General features: G+C 52.5%; 2 protein-coding genes across 4 annotated transcripts in view; both read right to left on the reverse strand.

Annotated features, from left to right (window-relative positions):
• Window positions 1-257, reverse strand: part of PIAS1 (protein inhibitor of activated STAT 1) — a 67,054-nt gene extending 66,797 nt beyond the window's left edge. For all 3 annotated transcript variants that reach the window (XM_055715626.1, XM_055715624.1, XM_055715627.1), the window contains exon 1: window positions 158-257. In XM_055715626.1, the coding sequence (XP_055571601.1) occupies window positions 158-181 (24 nt within the window). In that variant the 5' untranslated portion in view covers window positions 182-257. The remainder of the gene's footprint in view (window positions 1-157) is intronic.
• Window positions 258-21,687: 21,430 nt separating this feature from the next.
• Window positions 21,688-26,664, reverse strand: SKOR1 (SKI family transcriptional corepressor 1). Its single transcript, XM_055716411.1, has 8 exons — window positions 24,032-26,664; window positions 23,856-23,946; window positions 23,337-23,444; window positions 23,166-23,234; window positions 22,893-22,967; window positions 22,743-22,817; window positions 22,238-22,303; window positions 21,688-22,122 (listed from the first exon to the last, which is right to left on the reverse strand). Exons 1-8 carry the CDS (start codon window positions 26,240-26,242, stop codon window positions 22,025-22,027), a joined length of 2,793 nt encoding a protein of 930 aa, XP_055572386.1. The 5' UTR covers window positions 26,243-26,664; the 3' UTR covers window positions 21,688-22,024.
• Between the last annotated feature and the right edge of the window lie 591 nt (window positions 26,665-27,255).

Raw genomic sequence — 27,255 nt, forward strand, 5'->3', positions numbered from 1 at the left:
GGCGCCGCCGCAGCCACCCCAGCGAGGCAGCACCGAGGGGCACCGCGGGGCTCCGGCAGCGGCTCGGCTCGTCCCCGGCGCCGGGGGGAGCACAGCCGCGGCGGCCCCGAGCGCGGCAGCGAGAGGCATCGCGAAGGGAATTGAAGCTGCGCTTTACCTTTAGTTCCGCACTGTCCGCCATCTTGCAACTCCGGGCGCAGGCGCAGTGAACCCCGCCGGGACACCGCCCCCCCGCCGCCCCCCCGCCGGCACGCAGCGCGCAGCGTTTGAATCGCGGCGCCATTTTGTCCCTCCTCTGCGCTGCGCTGGGCAGGGGGTCTCCGGCGGGTAGCGGTTCGCGGGACCCCTCCCCAGGGCTGCGGGGAGCCCCGGGCCTTCAGCGGGGTGTCTCCGAACCGCCCCGCGGGCAGGCTGCCGCCGCCGCTGCCCCGCCTGGAAAGTTTCCCCCCGTGACAGCGCGGCTCCCCTGGGTTCCGCCTTCCCCGCTGCTCACGCCGTGAGGGCAACGGGGCGCTGAGGGGAGCGCGGCCCGGCTCTCCTCAGCCGCGCCGGGCAGAGCCCTCGGGGCGCCGGGGGCCCCTCGGGGCGCCGGGGGCCCTCGGGGCTGGGATCACCAGCGGGAAGAGGTGGATACACAATTCCTGTAGTAATTAGTTGATTAAAATCGGGATTTGCAACTCGGCTTCCTGCTGCTTAATCCGCAGGTTCAGGAGGGAAGCAGCAGCCCGGGACTAGGCGGGGGTCCCGTACCCGGCTCTGCCGGTGGGGCGAGGCGGGCTGCAGGGCTCCGGCAGTTCGGCCAGAGCGTGTCCTGCCAGCAGCCGGCCTCCAGCTCCTCGGTGGTACGAACCGCAGCACCAAGCGGGATATAATAAGTTTTATTTCCCAGAGCTACTGCAGAAGAAGTTCAGGGAATCGACGTAAGCTTGCCCGGGTTTTCCTCTTTCTTAGGAAAAGCAATACAAATGTTCCCAGGAGGGCCTGCGGGGTCAGAGCAGAGCTTGTAGACCCTGCCTGTGTCATACCATTTTCAAATAAAATGGGGTTCTTCAACAGCAGACCAGATAGTGCAGAGGGGAAAGATACATACCAGAAATCCTACCCAGCAAGACGACTGCCTCAGTTGTGAAGTTGGTCGGCTTAAATTCTAGAATTTCAGTCACACACCTGAGCTTGATTCAGCTTCCTTTTTACCTGTGTGTTGCTCTGTATGTATGGGTTGCCATGACATTTTTTCCACTTGGCCGTTACCTTAGTGCATAGGATGGAAAAAAATTGCTGAACGTGGCCTATATTGTACACTTTTAAATGAGATACAAAATTTGCTATTTTTCCATAACTGCTATAAAATTCACCATTGTCCATTCAGAACGCACTTACATTATCTGCATTGCAAGACAAAAAATGCATTAATGTCTCCAGTCTGGAGATTAAAGAAAGCATGCTTGAGGCCACACAGGGAATCAGCAGTAAAAAGATTACCACTCATGATTATTTTACTGAATTATAATTTATGTCTCCCATATGACCTGACTAGTTAGCCACAATTTCAAATTATGTAGTTTCCATTGAGAGGAGAATGTGATAGTGGTATCAAATATCTTACTAGAAAAGTAGCTTTTTGATAGCATCTTGTTTATTGGTAAGAATATATATGAAGATCCCGATTCTCTGAATGAAGGAAAACAACCCACATCTCTTCCCAAACATTTCATTTCAAAGCATTTCACCCAGAAACATTCCCCAGCTTGGTCTCAAGACCAGACTGACAGAAAACCAAGGTGCATCTTTTGTGACTCCTCACTGGTACCCCTCTTTCTTCTGTAGGTCATGCATACATCCCATTTCTGTTGCAGATAAGCAAAGCATCCACTGCTCTCGTGGGTTTCTTTTACAGTCCTCAACATCGGCATATCAAATGAAGCATCCAGAAAATGAGGAGCAATTAAAAAAGGCTGATAAGTAATACTCCAATATGCTAGCTTAATACTGCATGTAATGAAGACATCATAGTGTCTAAAATGCTGGTTTGGAGAGGGGGCAGGGCGCTAGGCAAGATATCTAAAAAAATAAAAGTCAGATGACTACCCAGTACACCCACGTGTACCATAATTAGCTGATCTATTTCAGTGGTCTGAACCAGCCCAGTTTAGAATACTTCATTTTGATTGATTGAATATGTTTAATAATCATGATCTAATATGATCCGTGAGTTTGTGTCTAGTTTAAAGAACTTGGCAAAATGATCTGTAATTGTGTAAAGACAAATCCTTTTTTTTTTTCAATTGCTTTCTTTTCTTTTTCCTCCCCCTGAAAGAGGCTTGCAGCACAGCAAACAGTTTTTCTTCTGCTTCTTCACTTCCTACCAAATTCAGTGGGATGTGGACGTGTGCTTAAGTGCTTTGCTAAATCATGGCATAACACTATCAAACCTGACACATGGCCATAAACCACAGTGCCCTCTTTCAAAACTTGCTTTAAATAAAACAGGCTGAGAATGTCTTCAGATATATTAAAATAAGGAAGCAAACTAAAAGAGAGGATACAGAATACTCCATTCAAAATGGTTCACCCTAAATTATGTGGCTTTACAGACAAAGCTAATACAGGCCCTTTATTTTTCAGTTTGGACTTCTGATAGTCACTTTTTTAAAATGGTATATGCTTTAGTATGAAGAAGGAACTTAATGTGCAAAGCAATCTGTGCTTCTATTTTTGGACAATTATTTACATGTAGTGAAATTTTGTTCCTCTCTACTCCTGAGACTTAGACGATGGTTTCTTTGCCAAGAAAAGACTTTGTCAACACACAGTCATTTTCAAAGGTGCTCTTAGTTGCTCCAGCTCTGCTGCAGCTCTGTGAGTGATGGCAACACTCAGATCTGTCACAATTCTGTCTTCATTTCAAAATTATATGCCCATCAAGTAGTGCAGGTGGGGTACAATTGGAGCAGGTAAGAACACCTCCAAAATAGACTTCCAGTTGTCTGTCACCTCTCTTTCTGAGCTAAAACTACAAATTTTTTTCTTTTAACCTTGGCAGGGGGTGGGGACACAGGGAGAGAAAAACAGAGCGCGCAGGGTTTTCCTCAACCATTCAAAGTTTTTATATTTTCAATTCTCAACTTTCAAAAGTCCGTTTCCCCCTTTTTGCTATATTGCAGTAAAATAAATTACTTCCAGAATCTACCTTCCACTCCCATTTCTATTTTCCTGTTGTGTAACCTACCCAAAAATGTAGTCACACAAATCACATTCTAAAAATCATGATCAGACATAATAACATTTTTAAAACAGATAATGTGTTTTTTCTTCTAACATGTTGTTTTAATTAGTCCAAGCCTCCAAGACTTTTCCCTCTTTGTCTAATAGTACAAACTTTCTGCTCCAAACTGGGGGCGGGGGGGGGGGGGGGCAGCACATTTTTGATCCCAAATATAATTTATTTAATGATAGATTCTCAATGACACTATTTCTTGATAGAGAAATGTGACCATGCCACTAAAAACATCTGTTATTCCTAAGACTGTTGGAGGCATAAAAAACGTTCAGATCTGTCACTGAAATAGCCTTTTCTAGGGAGAAAAAAAAGCCAGAGAAGTACATTTTCATGAAAATTACTTGGCTGTATGCGTAGAAAATGGTGTAGCCAGTATATCAGATAAAATAAGTTCATTTCATTCTGTATAAGCAATACACGTGGCATTGCTCAATATGCTGTACAGTAAGTTCAACAATGCTGAGTGACTGAGACTTGGCTGGGACACACATCTCTCCCTAAATTCACATCCAAGTGCAGTATTTTATTAAATTACATTATACCATATGATGTTGCCATCATCTCTCCAATTTGGCCCCAAACAAGGGCTGCTACTTACTTAGAAAAGGAGGATTCGTGACATCTTTGCTGCCTGTGTTATTAAAATTTACAGAAGGGGAGTCAATCACCTAAGATCCCAAATTAGGGAAAGATACTGGACCATTTTGCTAATGTCACCTGGTTTATATCCTTAGATCTCCTGGTATAACAATGGTATTGCAATATGGAAAGCATATGTAAATGAGTTACTATAATCTTTAATTACTTATGCAGCGTTACAGCGTGACACATCCCAGCTTCATTTGTGTATTTCCTGTTTTTTGGGTTCTTAAATACCAACTTGCCTTACTGCTCTACACAGACAAGTGCGGTTTGCGACACCAGGTACTCAAAGCCTACCGTGGCCATGGACAAACTCTTTCCCCATTGCAATTTTTGCAAATATTTAAAAATTTTAATTACACTCCTTGATATTTGAATGCCCTGTATATTGCACATTCCAAGTCAAGCTGAGCTCCCTGTGTACTTTACTGTTATACAAAGCCTTGCAGCTGCGAGACAATAGTAATAGGCACAACAATTAGGCCATTCTTTAAAACTATTTGCTTAGCCTTTTCCGCTCCAGTATCAATGGATGACATGTGCTTGCTCGTAGCACTCCGCTAACATTCTTTAAGGCCTGCCCTTCAGAATTAAGCTATTTATATTTGGACTGAATCAAATGAAGTGTTAGCCGTGTCAAATGGAGACCGTATTTTCAGGTGAGGACGAACAGAACGAGGTCTTCCCGCTTGTTGCTCCTGGGGGTCAGCCTGCAGCGGCTGCCCCGAGCACACCGCACACAGCCTACAGACCACGGCCGTCGTTTGCCTTCTGCCCCGCGCCTTCCATGCTCTGCACTGTTACGGGGTGCAGGTGCAGGAAAAGAAAAGTGCCTGGATTACTGCCGAACCAGCCGCGGGGGTATCATGCAAAGTGCCTTGTTTAATTTTATACGTAACGATGGCCGTCTCAACAGCAAAACTCATTTACACTGGAGGATTTTTATGTTGTAGGGGAATGCTCCCTGCATTGAAACCAGGCATAGGGGTTACAGGCAGCCTGAGCTGGGAGGGCAACAGCATCCCACTGGCCTTGCAGCATTTAGTTTACCTAAAATTAACTTCTGCAACTTATACCCCAAGAAAACTGCTGCTGATAAATGGATCTACTTCTATATGTACCTTTGTTCACTTTTCTCTGGGCTATTATTTGACTATTTATCCTTTTCTCTGTTTTGGGGGGTTTGTTTGTTTGTTTGTTTAAATTATATCTAGAATAGGTTTTGCTCTGAGAAGAAATGGTCATTCCTAAGATATTCATCTGCACTTGTAAAAGCATTTCCTTTGGCTGAGTTGAACCCAGATTTTTTGTCAACAAAATTCCACTTCGCTGAATCACAATTGGGATTTTTTGTCATTAGCACCCATTTTCATAATGTGTGGATGCAGTACAAGAAGAAAAAGTAAAAAGAAACTGCAACAGGCCATCACCGATCCATAGCAAGCTGTGAAGCATGCAGTGCCATATCAAAGCCAAGTAATACCTAGAGCATCCAACGCTTCAAAAGCTTTAAATTGGCCAAGAACTATTCAAACAAGAGGACAGAAAACTATAGAAAGCTATACCTATATTCAAAATATCTTCAGAGAGGCGAGGCAGACTTTTAATTAAGCTGTACAGACTTACAGTATCAACAAAACCAGGTTTTAACTGTGACATACTCTTTCATTCCAATTAGAAATGATTTTATGTAAGACTGCAAGGTCCCAGTGCTTAAGAAGTTACTTTCTACAGATACTAAATAATTCCCAAAATGGAGATTTCTGCAGAAAAAAAAATACTCCTCAAGGTGCTAAATTTTCCAGAACTTTGATTAAGTCCTTGTTACGATGCTACATGTTACTCCCCTGCTTCCTCCACTCACAAAGCATGTGTCAAATGCTGACATTTTTATACAATCCTAATTTATAACAATTTTGCATGTAGCATCAGCCACATACAGCGACACAGAAAAAGACAGAGGCCTGCTACAATCTGAGCCTCTTTCCTCCTCCCTGTCCTACAATTTCCATTATGGACCAGATGTGGAAGTAACGTAGATGTTGTAGGAGTAGATTATTACACATGGAAGTAACGGAGGCAGTATAGGAGCAGATTATGCTTGTCTCCTCCAGTTCTTTAGCTCTCATCTTGCCTAAAGTGGTTCAGAGTAGAGGTGAGTAAAATGCTGAATAAAATGCCAGTGGATAGGCTATGCCACTGGCACAGAGGCAGTATCTGGTATGAAGTACTCGCATCTTTATTTCTTAATCACTATTTCTAAAGAATCGCTTTAGTCATGGGAACACTGTAAATAAAGCTGAGTTCCAGTAGCAAGTAGAGTTAATTTCAGATGGCTCATATGAAAACAACAGAGCTAATTATACTGTAGTAATTACCTGAAAATTATATGTATGTTGTTTTTCTGCCAGTCAATACTGCTATTTTTGAACTTTGCATTGTTCTCATGGATTGCTGGAGTCATGCTGTCTCTGCATGGTCTCATCTCATCATTAACTTCACCTCTGGTTTGGGGAGAGTGCTTTAGAAGACGTTTCAGCTGCAGCATGTGCTGCTCAGCTCAGATCTTTTGTGCTCGCTTGCACTCTCCACCACAAGATACCCTCACCTCTGCTGCACTGGAGAAAATGTTTCTATTTTGATAGTTGTCGGGGTATGGATTATGAGATTCTGACTCTACAATAAGACTCTCCAACAGCAGCCAGTTAAAAGATACTGAAAATGCACTCTAGCCCACTCAGTATCATTAATAACCTCCATAATTCTGGTTTTGAAGAGTTTTGTTTCCTCACCTGTCCTGGGTGTGGCATGCTATCATTGTCTATTTTTTTAAAAGCAACCAATAAAAGCAGCTGGTGACTGCAGGCCAGCGCCACACAGGCGAGTGTCACAGCCCACTCCCAAGACGGGAATGCTGTCTAGCAGCAAGGACGGGAGAATGGGAGTCATGAATTTTTGGATCAGTCCCAAATAGACTCCTGGCACATTACCTGATTTTGACCAAGTCATGGGGTAAAATGCACTCAGAATGTCTCCTTTGTGAAACGGGGATGATAATAATAGGTATTTCCCTGGACTGTTGAGAGGAAATTAATTAACATTTGGAAAGCACTTTGAGATTCTTGGATGAAAGATGATGGAGCTGGAATGCTGGCAACATTAAAATAAGTTGGAATAATGTTAATATTTATTGCATACAGCGCTTTCATCTTCAAAGCTCTTTACTAACATCAATGAATTAACAAAGAAAATATTAATAAAGACTCTATTTACCCATAAAATTATTCTCCCAAAGCATATATAAATAGATCTGCCTCCAGTTAAAAAATATTATTAAAAGAAAACCTAAGTACCAATTCCAGTATCATGCACTAAATCCCTAGTGGTGCTGTCCATAGCAAACCTACTTTGAACTGTGAATTATTAGTTTATAGTTTTAATGAGGATAATTGGACCTTAAGTCTAATCCAGCAGCACTGAAGTTACTGAGCGTGCATCACCAACTACCAGGGGCGAAGAATCAAGACGGCAGAGGAAGAAGGAAGAGCAGTGGTTAGAAAATACCTCAGCTTTGCCAGAGAGGCTGTACCAGGCTGCAGTGAGCAGGAGACAGCATTTCCCTCTGCATGAGGATGCTGGGTTTAAATACAGTTTGTGTTGTCTTTGAAATAAGCTATGGAGAACTGAGAAATGCACTGTACAACCAAGAGAGATATGCAGCAGCCCTAGATATTTCTCGGTCAATGTATAGAATTCAGGGCATCCCAGACTAAACTACCCGCACGCTGCTTGCAAAGAATTGCACACCTTTTTTTTTTTCTTTTTGTTAAAGTATGTTCCTACTGGCATGGGCATGACTATCGCATTATCTCTAGGAAGCACAGCCCAGCAATTTACTGAAAAACAGTAAATGAGACATTCCTTCCAAGTGCTTGATCTGCATTGATTTCAAACCAGTGCTTAAAGAACAGCAAGGGACCTTTCCCCTCCGCGTTTCTTTTTCTAGTCACCTTCCCCATCCCAGTCTCTTCAGCTATAAAGATAAATAAAACCAGAGAAGAAGCATTCTGTTATTATTTCCCCCCACAGGCACACCCCCACCCTTTATTTATGTTTCCATGGGTCTCCTTCACTACAGCAAATGCAGAGCTGCTGGCACTCTCTACAATGACAGACTCTGATACATTCCAGAACATAATGGGCTATAATAGATTTTTTAAAATATCTATGGTGCACTTCATAGGCTCTGGAGGTCATTTTAGGCAGCCCAATGTTCAATATAAATATTTCTGTTCAGCGTGTTCTCTGTGCACCAATCAGAAATATGTACTTGCCAGATGCGCATACCACAAAACCAAAGCCGTTCTCTGTTTTCTCCAGACTTACTGTGAAAAAAAAACACATTATCTGCAAAGTGTTTTGTAGCCCAGTCTTGTCAAGACTGTTGCTGTTTCTTCAGAGTTGGCTGAAGGCTTTACAAAGTTATTCACAGATTAAACTGTCCCAGTTAATCTGCTATACAATGACATTCAGGCAGAGCTTCAAATATGTTTGGTTTTGGATAGAAATCAAATGTTACCTTTGGGAAATATGCTTATTATTAGCATTAGACATAGCTTTTGGTTTGCTTCCAATAATTTTGTTGAATTATAGGGGTTTTGTCATTGGGTATTCTTTGTGTCCTGTATTTATGTATCGTGGTTGGAGAGACACTATTTTTTAGCACTGACTGTTTCTAGTGCTCCCAGCGCTATCAGAGAGATTTGCAAACATTAATTATTCTGCATAATGCCTAACACATGGCGAGGATCCAGTTAAAAGCATATCACCTCTCTGATGTGGTCTCATGAGGGTGGCACATTTAGGCACAGGTAGCTTTTTGTTGGCTGGAAAAAAAACCCGTGTGAGCAGGGGAGAGTATTTCTATTAACAAATATGCCATAGCTGCAGAAAGCATTTTAATGACAGGCGAGACTGACATCCAGACAAACAGCCAAGGTCTTTTTCTTACCATGTGATCTTTTCATAATCCTCCATTTCTCTCCCAGATCAACAGGTTCCTCTTTATTTGTCATTGTCAGCTCTTAGCACAAAGAGCCTTTTGTCTGTAGCTCTGACCCAAACACACAAGACTTTTTTTTTTTTTTGTCCGTTCTTGGCCATATGCTTTCAAATGGACTAATGGGTTTCCAAGCTATAAAGCAGAACCTTGACCCCAGAAGGGGAGATGGTTGTATGACAACATCTCTCTGTTTTGACATCATAATTTATCCCCGCTGCAGCTCCACTGGCAGCACGAGCTAGCGAGTAGACAGCACAACCCAGCAAAAATACTTGAACCTGATCTGCTCTAAAGCTCATGCTATGGATACCGACGCTGGAATCGCAGCAGTGGCAGTTTCTGACGCCGAGGCTCAGAGCAGGGAAGACCCGAGCCAGTCAATAGCTGCCTCTTTGTGTCCTTTTCTACTTCATTATCACTGGTGTGATGAAGCTATCACACCTCCTTTCTGAGGCAGCACATGTTGCAGCAGAAATCGCACTGGCCGTGAAGCCCAGAGGAACCCTGGCAGAGCCCTGCCACAGTTGCCTTGTGCTCTGTTATTTAAGGTCCCGTTACAGACGCGTTGCTGCATCCATGGATGTCACTCTAAAAATGCATTGCTGAGGAAGAAGCCAACAGACCACAAGAAAAAGCTATTTATTTGCCCTGTTTTCTCAATTTGCTGGACTACATCACCACGTAGCACTCAGCCTGCCTAATTAAGAAGGGTGGAAAAAGTGACTGATGACTTGTGTGAACCTTGGTAGTCATAGTCTGCAATTAACATGGTATGAAAAGAGTTCATAACCCTTTAACTGGCACTTGTTCTGGACTATCACAGAAACCCTTTTGTTTTCCAGTAGAAATAGCGCCAGAGCCAAATTCCTACCTGTGTCTTTCAGGGTGTGTCTTTGCCACATCACATTATATGGGTTTGCTCAAGGTAAAACTATCCTGGAGCTTCAAGGGTGGCCTCTTAAGAGATGTGGTGGGGTGCTGAGGAGAAGGGCAACCTGGTTCTAACTGTTGTTCTTTTTCTCGTTTCACTTCTCTCACCAAAGATTTATATTTTATGAATCTGTCTTCCAAGGACCAGGGAGGGGGGTGTGACCCATTTCATGTGGGAGCCACTTTCCCACGTATTTAACAGAGCTTGTGGGATTTCAAAAGCAGAGCCTCACCGTTTTCTGGTGCTTCAGATGTGGGAGGAGAAGGAAAAGAGCTTCTTATCTCCCCATTCAGCCCTTATCTGAGCCTGCCAGCTGGGTCACACCAGCAGCAAGGGGGAGGACAGGCAACATTTACTGGGAAGCAGGCACAAAGCTTACATGCACGGCAGAAAAGGGGGAAACCTGCACCCAGAAGCACCTTTTATGTTATAAACTGCTCTAGACCCAGGGCTGAGAGGGGGTAGAGAGCAGCACTACATGGCCTAGAGCTGCCATCACCTGCGCAGAGTCAACACCAAGTCCTGCAAGTGCAAAAGCCCACCAACACGTTTTTAAATGACGTGTCAGCACCCCCACACACAGAGACCAGCCGAAGTCAGTAGCACTATTTGCTGAACTACAGCCTCGGAGGGTCAAGCCCAAGACAAACAGCATTATACCATACGCTGTCTGGCAGGCTGGGAAACAACAAAGGCCAGCCTGTGCTCAGCCGTCCTCAGCATCGCCACACACTCGTGGCCCTCAAGCTTTGCACCAGCAGAGCAATCTCTCCAAAGCCCCTGGGTTGCAGTTTTCCCTTACCAACACTGCTAACTGCCTTTAACGTACAGCATCAGCTCCCCCAAAATTCTGGCTTCGTTGTTGTGACGTGCATTACTTTGGGGCAGCGTGGGCCAAAGATAGAGCCACCGTCTCCCAAGTTACAAAAACAAGTCTTCCATGATTTGTAGTATGTTAAAAAAAAAACAACAACAATAAATCAACCAGAAATGTGATGACAGAATTTCTTTCAGAACCTGTGTTACACGAAAACGAACACTAAAGCTTTTAATTTAGCTAAGATTTCTGTCCAAAGAGAAAGACATACAAGTTGTTCAGGACTAGTTGACAGATGGGAAAACTAAGCCCTCCGTTATTGTTCCATTTGCTGGATGCAAAAATACTTAACACTTAGAGAGGACCTGGAGGATGGGAAAAGCTACAGAAATATCAGCTCTCTGGAGAAAAATTAGACAGAAATGTCCAGGTTTGATCCTGGAAGATGCTACATGCTTCAGCTTGTCCAAAAATGAGTCTTTTCCTTAACGTTTCTCGGCAATTTTCCCGTGGTAAAGCAAAGGAATAAATGGGTGAATTTAGTATTAGACCTAAAAAGCAGAGTTGCACAAGATCCTTTCAGTTTGACGTCTCCACCCAGCAAACTCTTTCAAAACAGTAAGTTCCCTCTTTCAGCTGAAATTTCCCTTTTTTTTTTTTTTTTTTAAGTTGGAAGCCTTTAACTGAAAGATCTTTCTTTTCTCAGCTAATATAAATAGGATATTAATACTACTTTTCCCTTTTTCATTGAAGATGTCCTGCCGTTTTCTTCCATCCGGGAACCAAAAATTCTTTAAAATACTACCAAGAAATAATTGGCATCTCTTAGCCAAATTGCTCAGAAATGGCTGAGCAGTCAGCCCTGTGCTCACATTTGGGCTCTCTTGAACAATGAATAATGAATTAATGGGACATTATGGAGCAGATTTGAGGCCAAATTCAGTTCTGGGAAGCATGGTTATTACGGAGCTACCGTACCAAGGATGGTTCCCTATGCCAACCACAGCCAGGGCTTGAGCCAACGTGGAAATCAACTGTATAAAAGGCTAATAGCCAGAAAGGGTTTAAAAAAAATAAAACAACACACAAAACCAACCACAAGCAACAAATCACACAAGGCCCAGCAATACCCAGTTTCTTCCCCCATGCACAGCAGCAGCACGGCATTGCTGCACGGTTTAAAGCTCTGGGGCTGATTTTAGGCACTCCGAGCTGCGGATTGCCTGTATTCAGGACACCGTGTCCCACAACAAACAGGAGTAAATTGTTGGTGTTTAATTGGTGCCTCTTCCTCTTTATCAGTTAATGGAGTTACAGAGCATTTGCCGGTGCGCAGACTCTGCTCTGATTACAGGCTCTGAGCAACAAGGGCTCTTATCAGCAGGGCAGCTTCATGAAAGCATGGGAAAAGCCACATTCCCGATGCCTCAGACACCTCTTGTGGAGCGCTGAAAACCCATCTCTGTGCTGATATCCTGGAAAACTCTGGAAATGGTGAAAGGCTGGAGGGTACAGCCAGGCACCCAGCTAGTTATTCCCTTGCAGGGGTCCTTGTGAATTTACAGTTCATCTCGGGCATCCCTTTTGCTGAAGTGATGGTCCTAGAAAGACAATTGCATGCTCTGTTGTTAACTGGGATGCTGGTTTATCGTCATTCCCTTGGGACACATGTCAGGACCATGTTTTGCTCGCCTGGCTTGCAGGAAAAGTCTTGCTGAAGGCAGCGGGAGTTGCACAAGCAGGGCTTGACCCTCCATCCCCTCCCGCACCCTTCGCTGCACTGCCCTGGAGTTAACAGCCGCTTGCAGATCTCTTTAGGAGAAACCCTGTTTGTGCTTTTAGTCTTTTACTGTTCTTCAAATATTACTTTGCCTGTGGACATTTTTTTTGGGGGGTGGTAAAAAAAAAACCCAATGTAAATCAAGTCCATTGTTTTCACTACACTGAACTACAGAAAGATTTCAGAACATGGTTATGATTTGCCACATCTGTTATTTTTATGCATTGTTTTCATGCCAAGAGTTTCATAAAAGGTGTTATATAACCGCATTGTATCACATAATTCAACATGTTTCCACAATTAGGAGCCCACGTGAGCATTTAAGCAACGATCTTGCCCAGGGTTTTTCTGTTTCTGTACATCTTTTAGCCTGGCCAGCCTGAGATACAAAGATGACCTGTGACTGCCGTTTCCTCCTTTCTCCTACAGACTCTGCTGTCATTTACTGATGGCCAAGTTTGTCTGTGATCCATGCTGCATGGTTCACGGCTGCGTTTGCATTTTAAAAATAAACATATATTGCTTGAATCCTGTGCACTGTGTAACAGAACAGGCAGAGATTTATCCTGTGGTTACATGTAACTGGCTCATCTCTCTTCAAGACACTAATAGGTCCATTGTTTTCCAAATATTGCAAGATGAGCATTCAATCACATGAAAAGAAAAATACATTTGCACTGAAAGCTACTGATAGACAGTTGGATCTAAGGCTGGAAAAACAATGGTAGAAAACGATTTAAGTGATTAAACATAAAGCTGCTTTTGCTGTTCACTTGACAAGCAGCTCTCCTAACACTTGGCGCTGAACTCCAGGTGACTTGTACAAACCAACCCAGCCATCACTCCTCAAAACCCTCCTGGGGACAGCCCCGTATTTCTGAAGTGTCCCTCCTGTAAATGCAGGAATACACTGTATAGTTAGGGGGGACAGGGTTGGAAAGTGGGACCAAGCCTGCATGGCGGTCTCTGATCACACCCCAACAATGTCCTGACGCCTCTGGCTGCCGGCGAGCAGTGCAGGTGAATAACAAACAAGGAGGGATCCTAGGGGAACCACAGCATTTTCTGCAAAGACCACTTGTGGAACAATTCTGGAGGACCTCAAAGAAGTTTGCAGGCATGGGGTGCCATCCTGGCAGGCAGGGCTCAGCATGGAGCCCACCACCACTCTGGATGCCCACTCTGCAAGGTGGCTTCAGCTCCATCGCCCTTTTTCCCCAGCACCCTCCCCAGTTTAGAAAAAAAAAAATAAAATTATTGGCCATGAAATCAATCCAGAAATATCTGCAAGTCTGTAAAGGGACATGCCATTTCTGGAAGAATCCTCCGAAGGAGACTCTTCCACCTGTGCGCAGGGACCGGGAGTTGGGGTCTGGCAGTGCTTTGCTGTGGAAGGGACAGGTTTATTAGGACACATTATTAGTTTTGCCATAGGTGAACCACTGAGAACTTTGGAAATTTCCAGCCTGGCACTGCTTTAAATGAAAAACTCCATCTATGTTCTCCTGGGTCAGATATTCTGCATGCAGTTTCTAATTTGGACCACAGCTCTGGAAAACTTGATTAGAGCTGTGAAAACGGAATTTTTATTAGGGAGAACTGAGCTCTTGCCAAGGTTTATTTTTCAAGGGAGTAGGACCTAATCCTAGAAGTAGTTCCAGGGCTGTGCTATTCTGGATGCCCTTGCAATGGTTTATGGCAATTATGCAGCCAAACCTGGACTGACTGGTAATGTTTCCTTTGGACAAGTTGCTACAGATGGCAAGCAACTGCAAATGTACTTCTCAACCTGGTGCAGGCATCACTGAAAATGCGTTTTCTCCAACTTGCTCTTTTTTTCCCTCCTCTCCCTCTTCCCCTCCCCCCCCCTTCATTTTTACACAATTAATCTGTTCCCAAATCCAGACTACCTAAAAAACAACTAAGCATTTAAAGGCACGCAGAGAATGGAGTAACGTATCTGTGTTCAGACAGAAGCCTGTTTGATGTAATCACTGGATAGACAAATCTCCTTGCCAGCTTTCAAAGCTTGGATTTCTGCAAACTCAAATACAAACACCCCCCCCTCTTTAGGTGGATGCTTTTCAGGGAATAGCACATCACTTTCCTCGAGGGAGCCCACAAAGGTGATGGCGTGGAGTGACCCTCTGGAGAGAGCTTTACATCTATACAGCAAGCAGTAACCAGACTGAACTTAGCCGTAAATCCAGGAATGCATGGGAAAAGAGCAAATTAAAATGTGCTATACTTGGCAGGTTCCTTTGCAAGCATAGTACTTGTGAAAGGTGACATTAACTGCCTTAGCAGCTGAAGGCTGCTCTTTCTTCCAGAGCTGGGGTAGCACGAGCAGGAGCAGCAAAGGCTTCCCAAGAAGGTGCTCCCACCCTCTCCCAAAAGGGCTTTGCTTTAGGGGTGAGAACTTCTGCCGCACTGCCTGCCCGTGTCCTCCCAGCTGGTACAATCGTTTGGAGCTCACCAGCGGCAGTTTGGGACAGGTTTGGGATGAGGAACCCCCCAGCAAGGCATGCCAAGGACAGGGGCAAGCGGCCCTCAGGGACTTCAAGACCCTCCCTGGGGCGCTTTGACTGGCAACGAGCCGAGCGGGACCAGCACCCCTGCAGCTCTGCGTGCCAGCGCTGGGCAATGCATCCTGCTCACCGCTCCCTTCCTAGGCTACCAATCCATTTACTTGCAACACAAGAGAAGTGGCTCTGGGCAGTCAGACTGCCAGGGTGAGGTTCTCAGGGACCCATCATCCCATCACTGCCTCCAATACGTGAAGGACTGGAAAACGTCCTTTCTCCAGCACAGGCACCCGTTCCCCCACCCACCCCCTCCCCAGTTAATCCGCCTGCACTGTGGCAACAGCAGCTTCATTCCTACATGGGAAAATGGTGAGAATTAATTTGTTAGTGTCAAATTATACCTTTGGATGTGCATGCTCAGCTTTTACGGACTTCAGTGAAAGCCTGGGCTTCACGCAGGCAGACATGGGCCTTTCGTGTTTGTAGCGTGCTTTGAAGCTGGGCTGGTGTTAGGAGGTGTGAAATACTCGGGAGAGGCGAGCTCACCCCACTCCGCCACGGTCAGGCAGCAAAGCAAAGTGAAAACAACAGGCGCGATGTGGGAAGTCAGATCCCACAACTTCATTAAGAGTCAGAAAGGAGATCAAAGGAAAGAATTTTCAGCTTAAAAAAAAAAAGAAAAGGAAAAAATGTTTTAAGTTTCCAAGAAAACCACAGAGTTCACTTTGTTACATGAAAATAAATGATTTTGTAAGCAAGGCAGAGCTACCCTGTCGTACGCCCTTCTCTCATCCACGCAGTGCAGAAAGTCTTGTTTGCACCCAAACCTCCATCGATTTAATTAAACCCATACCTCCTTGCATGTGGACATGCCAGCCCATTTACATCAGCTCCCTGCTGTCCTGTCCACACCTGTCCCTAACATACTGAAATGAACCCAAAGGACACCAGCCATACACTTCACAGTGGAAATTAAACTGATGTACACAGAACAGTTAAGATGAAGGCAAGAGGAACCTCCAGCCAGGCGCGGGCTAGACACACACCTTGTCCCCAGCCCCTTGCAGCCAGCCAGATCCCGAAATAGCCAGGACTTTTCCCCTAAGAAAGAGCTTTTTTCAGTTTGCCGAGGTGAGGCTGAGGCAGCCAGCAGCTCATGGCACATTTTGGTCACAACTGCACTTTTCAGGTCCACTTCAGCCACCTGGACAAACAGACGCTTGTGGTGTCAGGTAGGCAGCACCCAAGGGAGCAGCCAGCATCACTGTGAGGCCACCCTGGGTCATCTCCGAGAGGTCATGGCAATGCTGATGACTGAGAAAAAGCAAATATGACACCCAGCTTTGGTCTGGGCAAGGAGGAAGATCCGGAGTGGTGCAGAACTGTTGCCCTCACCAGCATCACCCCAGGAAGGTGGTGGAGCAAATCCTGCTAGAAAGCATTTCAGAGAGGCTTAAATGGTGGCAACTGGGAACAGCCAGCAGAGGTTGCGCAGGCACAAATCATTCCTGGGCACCCGCTGTGATGAAGGGCTGGCTCTGTGGACGAAGGGAAAGCAAGGGGGGTTGTGTACCTTGACTTCAGCAAGGCCTTTGGCATGGCTTCCCGTAGCATCCTCATAGCCAAACTGGTGAGATACAAACGGGATAAGTGGACTAGCAGGAAAACTGGCCAGACCGCCAGGCTCAAATGCTGCGTTCAGGGTGCAAAGTCCAACTGGCAGCCAGCGAGCAGTGCCGCCCCTCAGGATCAATGTTGTCCTTATTAGCCACCTGGGTGAGGGGACAGAGTGTTGGCACCAAACTGGGAGGCACAGCTAGTGCTGGGGAGGACAGATCTGCTGTTCAGAGAGGTGGGGGCAGGCTGCGGAAAGGACATGGATCTTGTGAAAGCAAATGCCACATCCTACCCCTGGGCTGGGATGAGCCCACCTGCCAGCGCAAAGCAAGGGTGACCAGATGGAGAGCAGCTTTGCAGGAGGGGACTTGGGGGTCCCAATAAGCCAAGACATTTGGGGCTGGAATACACGATGTACAGGGAGATGGGGAGGGAGCGGCATTTGTCTGGCCTGGAGAGGCAGAGGCAAAGCGGAGGTCTCACTGCTGTCTGCAGGTCCCAGGTGGGATGGTGCAGAGAAGACAGTCAGGCTTATCTCAGAGGAGCACACTGAGAGGCAACGGGCAACATGAGCCATTCCGAGCACATGATAGGAAAAAACTTTTTATTTTATTATGAGGGAGGCCAAGCACTGGAAGTGGAGAGAAATCCTGGAGCCCTTTCAGATATTCAAGTCTCAGCTGAACAAAGCCCTGAGCAACCTGATGTTGGTGGCCCTGCTTTGAGCAGGGGTTGGACTGGAGCCTTCCACAGGTCCCTTCCAACCTGGATGGGACTTGCTGGTTTCCAAACCCACCCTGGGCAGCCATTGGAAAAGGGAACATGTTTTCCCTGTGTCTCTGCACAGTACTCACCAGCCCGCAGTCTGAGATAATCCTTACTTTCATTGCTATTTTATCACTACAGACCACACTCAAAGTCAGGTGAATCTTACAAACACATCTTCCATAAAGCATGCCATGCTAGCCCAAGATAGACAACTTGTTTTCAAAAAGGTTGATCAGGCAATTGTTTTTCCTCCCTGTCACCAACAGCAAGAAATCAGAAACATACAAAACCACTTTTTTTAGATGCTTGCTGGCAATTTCTTTGCATTCAATGATTAGACTTCCCAAGCAAACGTGTCTTTTTATGATACAGTTGGTGAAACCTAAATAATCCTCAAGGAGGCAAATTAAGGACCATCTTCCTCACTTTTAACTTGGGTGTTAGCCTTCCTAGCGTTCATCCGAATACAGCACTATTTCTCTGATACCGTTCCATAAATCCGGCAAGAGCCTTATGCATTTACTAGAGAAAAGCATCCTCAGCGACCTGTAACAGTACCACTGGTCTAGTCCCCAGAATCAGGTCCGTGACCCCTTGTTCTGCCTGGGTTCCTCCAGAATTTCCCGGGAAAGGTGCTTTTCCCCCCCCCCCCCCCCTCCCCTGGATTGTGGGTGTCAGTGAACCTGCAAGGGACACACAAGCCTCCCGGGACCCGCCCCTATCCGTGGCACCATGCCACCAGAGCACCCCAGCCCTGGGCAGGCGGGACTGACATCCACCCCTTGCTCATTTTCTTCCCCTCAAGTCCTCCAGCAGAGTTCTGTGCCAGCACGCTTTTACATACCGACGGCCGCCACCCCACGTCACGGCAGCAGCAGCCGTTGCCCTAAAACCCGCGGGACAGTAAGGCCTCTTACTCCCTTGGCTCTCCTGCCCCAAAGCTGCTGCTCCAGGAGCCCCTCGGCAGCTTCATCTCGCCCAGAGGCGATGGTCACCTCTGCCCAGCTGGGCTGCTCTGCCTGCGCCCCCCGCCCCCGGCTCAGCCTTGCTTTCCCCAGGGATAGATAGTTTTGGTGGTTTCCATGGAAGTTGCCCAGAACCTCAATTCAAAACCAGACGAACTCGGGCGAGGAGCACAGCAGAGAGCGGCGCTGGGAACGCCATCTCCTGGCCTCCTCTGAACCCGGCCCCGCTGCCAACGGAGAGGCAACCCGCACCCGAGCTGACCCCGCTCTGCTCAGGGCCAGCAGCCGAGGTCTGGGGCCTGCGAGGCGCGGGTGGAGCGGGTCCCCGCCATGCTCAGTGCAGTCCCGTGCATTCACACCCCCGTGCAAATATCCTGCCTGAACCTGGCAGCTGATGGGTCGGGCACTCCGCATCGCTACTGCGGACCCTCTGGGGAGCATCCCTCGGCCCGAGCCCACCCGTGTCCCAGGGCGACCCCCTTCCTGCCAGAGCAGCGCTTGCAATTCAGCCCTAACTTCAGCACCGTTGCTCAGAGCGCTTCTCCGAACGAGAGGCCAGGCTCCGTCCTGCCACTGCCATTTTAACACGGGGGTCTCTGGCATTTGCACCCCTGTCGAGAGGGGAGCTGCTCCGCAAAGGGGACGTTCAGCTCAGATGCAGCATGGCAGCGAAACCCAGAGCAGACACCACTCTGCCACTGGGAGCCATCGTGTCTGCTTGCCTCCAAACAAACAGCCTTGTGTACAAGAGGAAAATAGCATATGGGGAGATGCCTTGGCAAGGCTGCAGGTCTGGTGATCAGCTCCTTGGAGCTGCCCTGCCACTGGCCTGAAAGAACAACTCCATCAGCTACAGTAGCAAGCAGACCTTCTGCTTCCCCCAATGCCAAATTCATCACAGGCTTGAATGCAGACACTCCAGGCTTTTTCCTGCTTTAATTATTTAAAAATCCTAACTCTGGTTGTTCATTTTCAGGGGCTATTACTGCATTCAACTATTTTAAGAGAGCGGGTGGGGGAGAAACAAAAGAAAAAATCTGAAGCCTTTCCCTCATTCTACTGGTGAAGTTTAATTCACTCTAATTATTTCATATTACTTAGACCATAATAGTTTCATAATTTCTAGTATATTAAGCACTTAATACATTGTGTCATTTGAAGTCGCATATGAAATTCAGCAAAGTACATTTTAATGAGAGCTAAGTAGTGTGAAAATATTAACACAACATAATAGTTCATTTTTGCACCGGCGTTGGTAGCAGCACTGCCACGCACGGTGTGCCCAGGCAGGTGAGCGTGGCGGAGGCCGGAGCAGCTTGGGGGCTGGAGAGCTGCGGGGAGAGTGGCAGTGGTTGCGGCACGAGGGAAGCGGCAGCTGCAAAGGCGTCACACAGCAGAGCCCGGCTGTGGATCCTGGCCAGGGCTGGGTCAGGAGCGAGAGCCCCTCTGAGGCGCAGCAGTACCAGCGGCCAGGGATGGACACCCAGGCCAAGCTGCTCCATGGTTCCTCCACAGGGTCACCCTGTGCCACCTCCAGCCCACGAGGTGCCAGTGATGACCCAGCCAGAGAACTCACAAAAGAAGAGGCTCAGCTGCTCCCCTGCAAGCCTCGAAGAGTCCCAACTATTTAATTCCCTCAAGCAATGCCCTCTCAGCTTGCAGAGCTCAACTCTCACATTTTTATTCACCTCTTTGCTATCATCTCCCTGATCTATACATCCTTTCCATGTCCCAGCAAGATGATTCCCCCTTCCTGTAGGCTTACCTGTGTGAGAGCTGCCACCAGCAATCCCAGCCACACTGATCCCACACAGAGTCACATATTGTAGACACCTTCTGCAGCTCACACAGCGCAAAAGGATGCCTGTCCTCAAACAAGCCACGAGAAGTTGTGCCCGATGGTCTGAGTAACAAGGAGAGCCCAAAGAAAACAGCTGCATTTCCACCCCAAGGTCTTTATAAGCCTCAGCCCAACCAACCATGTCCACCTGCCCCAGCTCTGGCTCCGATGGTCTTCCTCACCCACAGGTGATGGGGATGCTGATGCTGCTGCTCCCGGGGTCAGGCACCCACAGCCCTGTCCCTGCCGAGGGAAAAAGTCACGATGAACTCGCCTAACAAAACCCACGGGGTTTGCTTGGAGCCTTACAGGGGGATTTAGGCTGGGAGGCACTTCTGGAGACCCCCGCCCTGGCCCCAGCTCGGAGCAGGGCTGCCTGGGTGGCAAGCAGAGCCGCTGGCCAACACGGACACCGCTGCGCCGGCAGGATGCGGCCCTGCAAGAGACCCCGGGGGGGGGAAAGCTCCCGGTCCCCATTGCAAAGCAGCCCCGCTGGGCGCCGCCGGATCGGGCCCGCTAACCGTGCCCCGGGGGTATGCGGGGCCGCAGCATCGCGCATCGCTGCCCGCGGCCGGGGGGGCTGCACTACCGGCTGCGCCCACGCGGTGGCAGCCCAGGCCGCGGAACCGCTGCGGCTCCGCTAACGAGAGTCCCAGAAACTAATTACCACAGATCCGCGCTGCGGAGCTCCGGGCACGCTTCACACGGCAGCCACCCCGCGGGCCGCGCTGGGATGGGCACCGCGCAACCCCTCTCCCTGCACCGGTCCCGGGATGCTCCCGGTACCCGCCGCTCCGGCTCGCAGCGCTGCGCATCCCTCCTGCCCGGGCCCGGGCCCCGCAGCAAGGTGCATCCCCCCGCCCCCGGCAGCTCCCGGTGCGACGTGCGCCCCCCGCAGAGCACCAGGACCCCGGTGCAACCCCGGTCCTAGCCCCGCAGGGTTAATCCTGGGCTGAAAACAGGTTATTTAGGGCTAATAGGTGCGCGAGCACCTCCACACCCGCTCTCAGAGCTCATTAATGTAATACTTTCATGTGTGAAACGAGCATATAAATGGGCATTAATGAGCTGCCGGCTGCGGCGCGGGGGAGGAGGAACGGGAACGGGGAGGTTCGAGGGGGAGCGGGCAGCCCTCCCCCCCCAACCCCGGCTAAGGCACCCGGTGTCGGGCAGCGCAGAGCCCCGGGGCGACCGCCGAGGCCGTGCGAGCCCCTCCCGCGGCGTGCCCGGGGGGAGACCCCCGCCCCCCGGGACAGCCCCACGCACGAGGCGGCTTCTTAAAGTCGGTTTTTATTAAAGAACCAAAATCACGTACAGAGGGGTCTGTCCCCAGAGCGGGCGAGCGTTGTTCTGCCTCCGGAGTCGCGGACCGCCCGTTAAAGTGCTGTTACATCCATAAATTTACAAGGGGGGGGGAGGGGGGGGGGAGGGAGGGAGGGAGGAGGGGGCCCGGGGGAGGGGATAAATATACATCATAAATAAATAAAAATCCAACAAATACTGTACCAAGAGAATCACAGTACATTTATATCCATTGCACATAGCCACTTTTGTTTCCAGTCTGGACAAAGGTTGAAGAAGCGGACACACAGGGAGGGAGGGGGAGAGGCGGAGCGGGGGGGCGCGGGGGGGGCCCGGCTCCCCCCCCCTCCCGGCCGGCCCGGGGCCGCTCCCCGCCGTATTGCCAGTCCGAGGAAAGCCGGGCTGCGAGTCCTCTATGTACAAGTGTCTCCTCGTGGAAATGGCTTGTGTGGGCTCTGCCCGCATGGCTTCGGGGGAAGGGGGGTCCGGGGGGGCTCACTGGGGCAGCAGCGGCGGTTTGAAGGAGCAGTTCCCCGTGCAGTGCCGCGGGGTCAGCATTTTGCAGGAGAAGTGATGCAGCGCGTCGTGGGCCTCTGCAAAGCGACGGGGCCGTCACGCCCCGGCTCCCCCGGACCCCCCCACGCAGGGGGGACGGACGGGTGTGTTGGCCCCCCCTTAGACGTCTTGTGCCCCCCCTCCCCCCCATACCTTTCAACTTCTGCTGGATGGCATAGCGCGCTTTCCTCTCCTGGTCCAGCTCGTTGCACAGCGTATCTGGGATGGGGGCAGAGCATCACAGCGCGCCGGGGGGACACCAGAGCGCGGCCGCCCCGTCGGGGATGCACCGGGCCCAGGGGCATCGCGCTCGTCCGCAGCGCGGGTGGGGAGGGGAGGAACAAGGGGGTGCGATACGCGCGAAGCCGGGTATGGCTTCCCAGGTCATTTTACGCCTCGGTTTTTAATTTAGCCCGGGGTGGAAATTGCTGCAAGAGGGAAGGTTCGTTCGCTGCCGCGTAGCGATGCCTCGCAGCCGTTTGCGGGGCGGCTCGAAATCCCGAGACGAAGCGGTGTGGTTATCGATTAAAAAAAAAAAAAAAAAGGAGGAAAAAAAAAAAGGGGGGGGGGGGAAGGGGAAAAAAGAGGGGGGAAAGGGGGGGAATAGGAGATAAAAATTTAAAAGTAGTAATTGCTGGATGGCCTCGGCCAGCCTTACCTCGGACGATCTGCAGCTGCTGCACCATCTCCTCCCGGTACGCCAGCTCCCGCTTCATCTGGTCCTGGAAGTTATCTGCGGGGGCAGGGGGGGTCAGCACGGCTCCCAGCCGCGGCAGGGCGGGGGGGGGGGGGGGGGGGTCGCCCGTACCTTTCAGGCTCTGGAAGTCCCTCTCCAGCTTTTTCCTCAGCTCCATTTGTTCCAGGACCAATTTTTGCAACTCATCTATTTAAAAATACATGGCGGGGTTGAGGGGAGCCCGCACTTTTCCATATGGAGGCGGCTTAGCGCGGCGCTAATCGCATTACGTTACATTAATCACAGGAGTTAATCACTCCTGCAGAAAACACAAATACCTCGAGCCGCGGGGAGAGGTAGGGGGGTCCCCCCAGGCCCCCACCTCCCGACCTGCCCCCGGCTCACCTCGGGCCAAATTCTCGATGTCCTTTTCCACCAGCTGCGTCCCGGCCACCTCCATGGCGAGGTCCTCCCCTGCGGGGGGCACAGCACCGTCAGCCCCGGCCCGGGGGGGGGGAGGGGGCCCGGCGGAGGGGCCCGGCGGAGGGCCCGGAGCCCAGCGCGGCCGGCGCTTACCTCTGTCGGTATTTACAGGGCTGGGATGCGAGACATTCCTTTGGTCCTGATAGGATTTTCTGGTCTCTAAATCCTCTGCCGCGGAGTGATTGTCTTCTTTATCTTGCTCTTAAAGTTAATAAACCGATTTTCAACCATAAGCAATGAAAGTATGGTCCTGATATATCCTTAATTACATAATTACGGACAAAGCCCTCGTTAAAACCTTCTTAGCGGACATCCTAATCGCTTTGCTATTGGAAAGTAGCTTGCTGGCAGGCGCTTGGCCCCGCCGCGCCGTGTGCGCCCCGCCGGCCCAGCCCCGCCGCACCGGCCGCCCCCGCCGGCGGCACCTCCGGCCCCGGGGCGGCCCGGCCCCGGCCCCCCCGCCCGAATCCGTTTGCGTTCGCTTTTCTCCCGAAAGCCCCCAAACGAAAGCGGCGGCCCAGGGCCCCCCCCGGAGCTGAGCAGCCGGCGGGGGCGACACCCGGGGCCGCGCTCTCGCTGCGCACCCCCGGCCGCCCCCCCGGCCCGCTTTACCCTTCGCCTCGGGGGTGCAGAGGTACGGGGCTCCCACGGAGGCGGCGGTCTTCAGCGGCTGCAGGTGCTCCCCCCTGTCCGGTGCGTACACCTACAAAAGAGCGAGTCAGGGCGGCGGCGGGGGCCCCGCCGGGCCCCCCGAGGGCAGAGCTCGCCCCCCGCCCCCGGCCCCACACCTCGTAGCCGCCCCTGCTGCTGCTCCGCTCGGGGCTGCCGTCGGGCGGCTGCCCGCCCTCCTGCGCCGCCGGCTCGCCCGCCTTCTCCTCGGGCCCGTCGGCCCCGGCGGGCGGCGGCTCCTCGGTACCGGCCAGCAGCCGCGGCGGCGGCGGCTCGCGTCCCTCGGGGGGGGCGGCGGTGGCGGCGGCGGCGGCGTCCTCCTCCTCGTCCTCCGGGAAGCGGTTGGACTCCACGTCCACCTCGGGCTCCTCGGCCGTGTCGCCCCCCGGGGAGAGCGAGCGGTAGCTGGAGCTGCCCTCGCTGAGGAAGTCCGGGGAGAGGTAGCCGGGGCCGCGGGGGGCCGCGCCGCCGTACGCCTCGCGGGTGCCGTAGAGCTTGGCGATGCTCTCGGCGTCCTTGACCACCGGGCGGAAGGCGGAGAGGTAGCTGCCCTTCCTGGGCAGGGGCAGCGGGGGGAGCAGCGCCTCGTCCCCGGAGCGCTCCTCCTCGCCCGCCGCCCGCGACAAGGCGCTGGGGCAGCGCTCGCCCTCCGCCCCGGCACCCTCCTGGGGGGTCGCGCTGCTCCGCCCGCTGCCCGACGGCTCCGAGCCCTCCAGCTCGCCGTGCCGGCCCGACAAGCCCGGCGGCTCGGCCGCCGCCGCCGCCGCGGCCGCCGCGGCCGCCACCACCACGGCCGTGGCCGCCGCCTTGGCCTGGCTTTGCGCCGGGTAGGGCGGCACGGGCAGGCTGCCGGCGGCCGGCCAGAAGACGGGGAAGGAGGGGTAGACACCGGCGTCCTTGGCGGCCCCGGGCTGGTGGGGCGGCTGGGCCGGCTGGTGCGGGTGAGGGTGCGGGGGTCCCCAGAACATGCCGGGCGGCAGCGCGCCGCCCTTGCCCGCCTCGCCGCCTCCCGCGCCGCCCAGCGCGTCCTCCTGCTTCTTGGGGCAGAGTCCGAAGGCGGCGGCGGGGAAGCCGTAGGGGTGCGGGAAGAGCGGCGGCGGCAGCTTCTGCAGCATGCCGAAGCCCTTGCTGGGCACCGGGATCACCGGGTAGCTGCGCACCGCGCCCGCCCCGCCGTGCGCGCCCGCCGCCCCGCCGTGCGCCGCCGGCAGCCCCAGCGCCCGCTCGCCCGCCGGCTCCTGCCCGCTGCAGCGCAGGCTCTTGTGCGCCGGGGCCAGCTCGGGGCCGGCGGGCGGCGGCGGGTGCAGAGCGGCCTTGGCGGCCGGGGAGCCGCCACCGGGCCCGCCGGCTGCCGCCCCTTGCAGGGAGAAGGTCCGCTTGCGGGTGCCGCCGTTGAACATGGCCTTGACATCCTCCCAGGCGTGCGACAGCTCCTCCGTGGCCGTCTTGTCGCTGAGCTTGAGGTGGCGGCGCCAGGAGTTGAAGTTGGCGGCGTCGGGCTGGGTGTACTTGGAGTCCGGGGTGCGGTGGGAGTGGAAGATGAACTTGTTGGGGGAGAAGTACATGCTGCAGTAGCTGCACTTGATGCACTTAGCGCGGGAGCTGTTGTAGCGGGCCGGGATGAAGCTGCCCCGGGAGCCCCAGGCGCACTCGTGCACCACGTCGAAGGCGAAGTTCTCGGGCAGCTTGGGCGGCTTGTGCTCGCCCAGGAAGGACTTGCAGAGCCGCTCCGCCTCCCGCTTGGTGATCATGCCGCAGCGGCGGGAGGAGATGGGCATGGCCCCGGCCCGCCGCAGGATCTCCAGCTGCACCGGCGTGCACTGCACGCAGGTGATGCCCAGGGCCACCCGCCGGTTGTGGATCTCATTGTAGCTGTAGTTCTTGAGCAGCGTGTTGGAGATCTGCGCCAGGCACAGCCGCTCCTGCCCGTCGATGACCAGGGACACGATGGGCACGCCGTACAGAGAGGTCTCACCCACTTGGTTGGGCTTGAGGGTATTGGAGCCCTGGTACGGCTGCAGCTCTTGCTTTGAATTTGGGGAGGAGCTTGCATCTCTCCCATTTCCCATCTGACTGGCGATCGCCTCCATTCCCCCCCAAAACGCCCCTGCAAAACAAAATCGGGGAAAGGCGCGGGTTAGGAGCGCTCCCGGGGCCCCGCCGCCGCCGCCCGGCCCGCCGCTCCCGGAGCCCCGCTCCGCGGCCCAGCTGCTCCCCGCTCCCCTCCGCTCCGCGCCGCCGGCCCCGGCCCGGAGCTCCCCGCTGGCCGCCGCAGGCCCCCCCGGCCGCGGACAGGCCGGCCGGAGAGGGCTGGCGGAACCGCAGCGCATCCCCCCGCGCCGTGCCCGCCGGTGCCCAGCCCCGGTACCCAGCCCCGCCGCAGCCGCCGCCGGGCGCAGACCCGCGGCTAGGCGGCTCGGGGAGCCCAGCGGCAGCGGCCGCCCGGGGCAAGGGCGTCCCGGGGGGGGGCACGGACAACACGGACAACAACCCCCCTCCGGACCCAGCCCCGGTCCCCGGGAGGTGTCGCGTCCCTTCTCTTTGTGCCGGCTCGCCGAGCCGTGCCGGGCCGCCGGTTGCGGCGAGCCCCGGGCGGGCTCCAACGAAACGCGCCGGAGGATGCGAGCGGCGCGTCCCGGGGCGGCGGGGCCGGGGGGGCCGAGCCCCGGGCCGGGCCGGCCGGGCCGAAACTTGCCGCTCGGTGCCCGCGGGCGGGCGGAGCGGGGCGGCGGGCGCGGCTGCCCGGGAGCCCCTTTGTCGTGTCTCCGGCAGGCGATTAGGAGCGGGCGGATTAGGGGCCGGGGCGGGCAGGACCCGCAGCACGTAGCAGCAGAAGGGCAGCAGCGAGCCAGGCAAATTGGCTTAGCGGGGAGGGCTCCCGGGGGTAAGCCGCTTCCGTGGGAATTACACAAAATAACGGGGAGCGCCCACCGAAAACGCGCCCCAACCCCCCCCATCCCCTCCATCCGCCGCCTGCTCCCACTTACCGCGGCGCGGAGCGCGGCTGGACGTGCAGGCTCTCCTCGGGGCTAGGGGCCGCAGCCCGGCACCGGGGCCGCCATCAGCCGGGGGGGGCCCCGTCCGCACCGAGCCCTTCACGGCGGGCAGCCGCCGGGCCGCGGGGCGGGCGGGCAGCGGCGCGCCCTTCACCGACGCCTCGGGGCCGCCGCCCGCCCCGCCGCCGCGTCCGCCCGGGCGAGATGCAACAAGAGCGAGTGACCAGCCGCGCCACCGAGGGAGGATCCGGATCCGTACTTGGAGACGCTGCACATTGATCCGGTGACAGCTAAAATAACGGGAAGACACACCCACTTAGCACCAGCATATTTACATTAACTGCCTC

Source organism: Falco cherrug, chromosome 7, assembly GCF_023634085.1.
Source record: "Falco cherrug isolate bFalChe1 chromosome 7, bFalChe1.pri, whole genome shotgun sequence".
Taxonomy (NCBI): Eukaryota; Metazoa; Chordata; class Aves; order Falconiformes; family Falconidae; genus Falco; species Falco cherrug.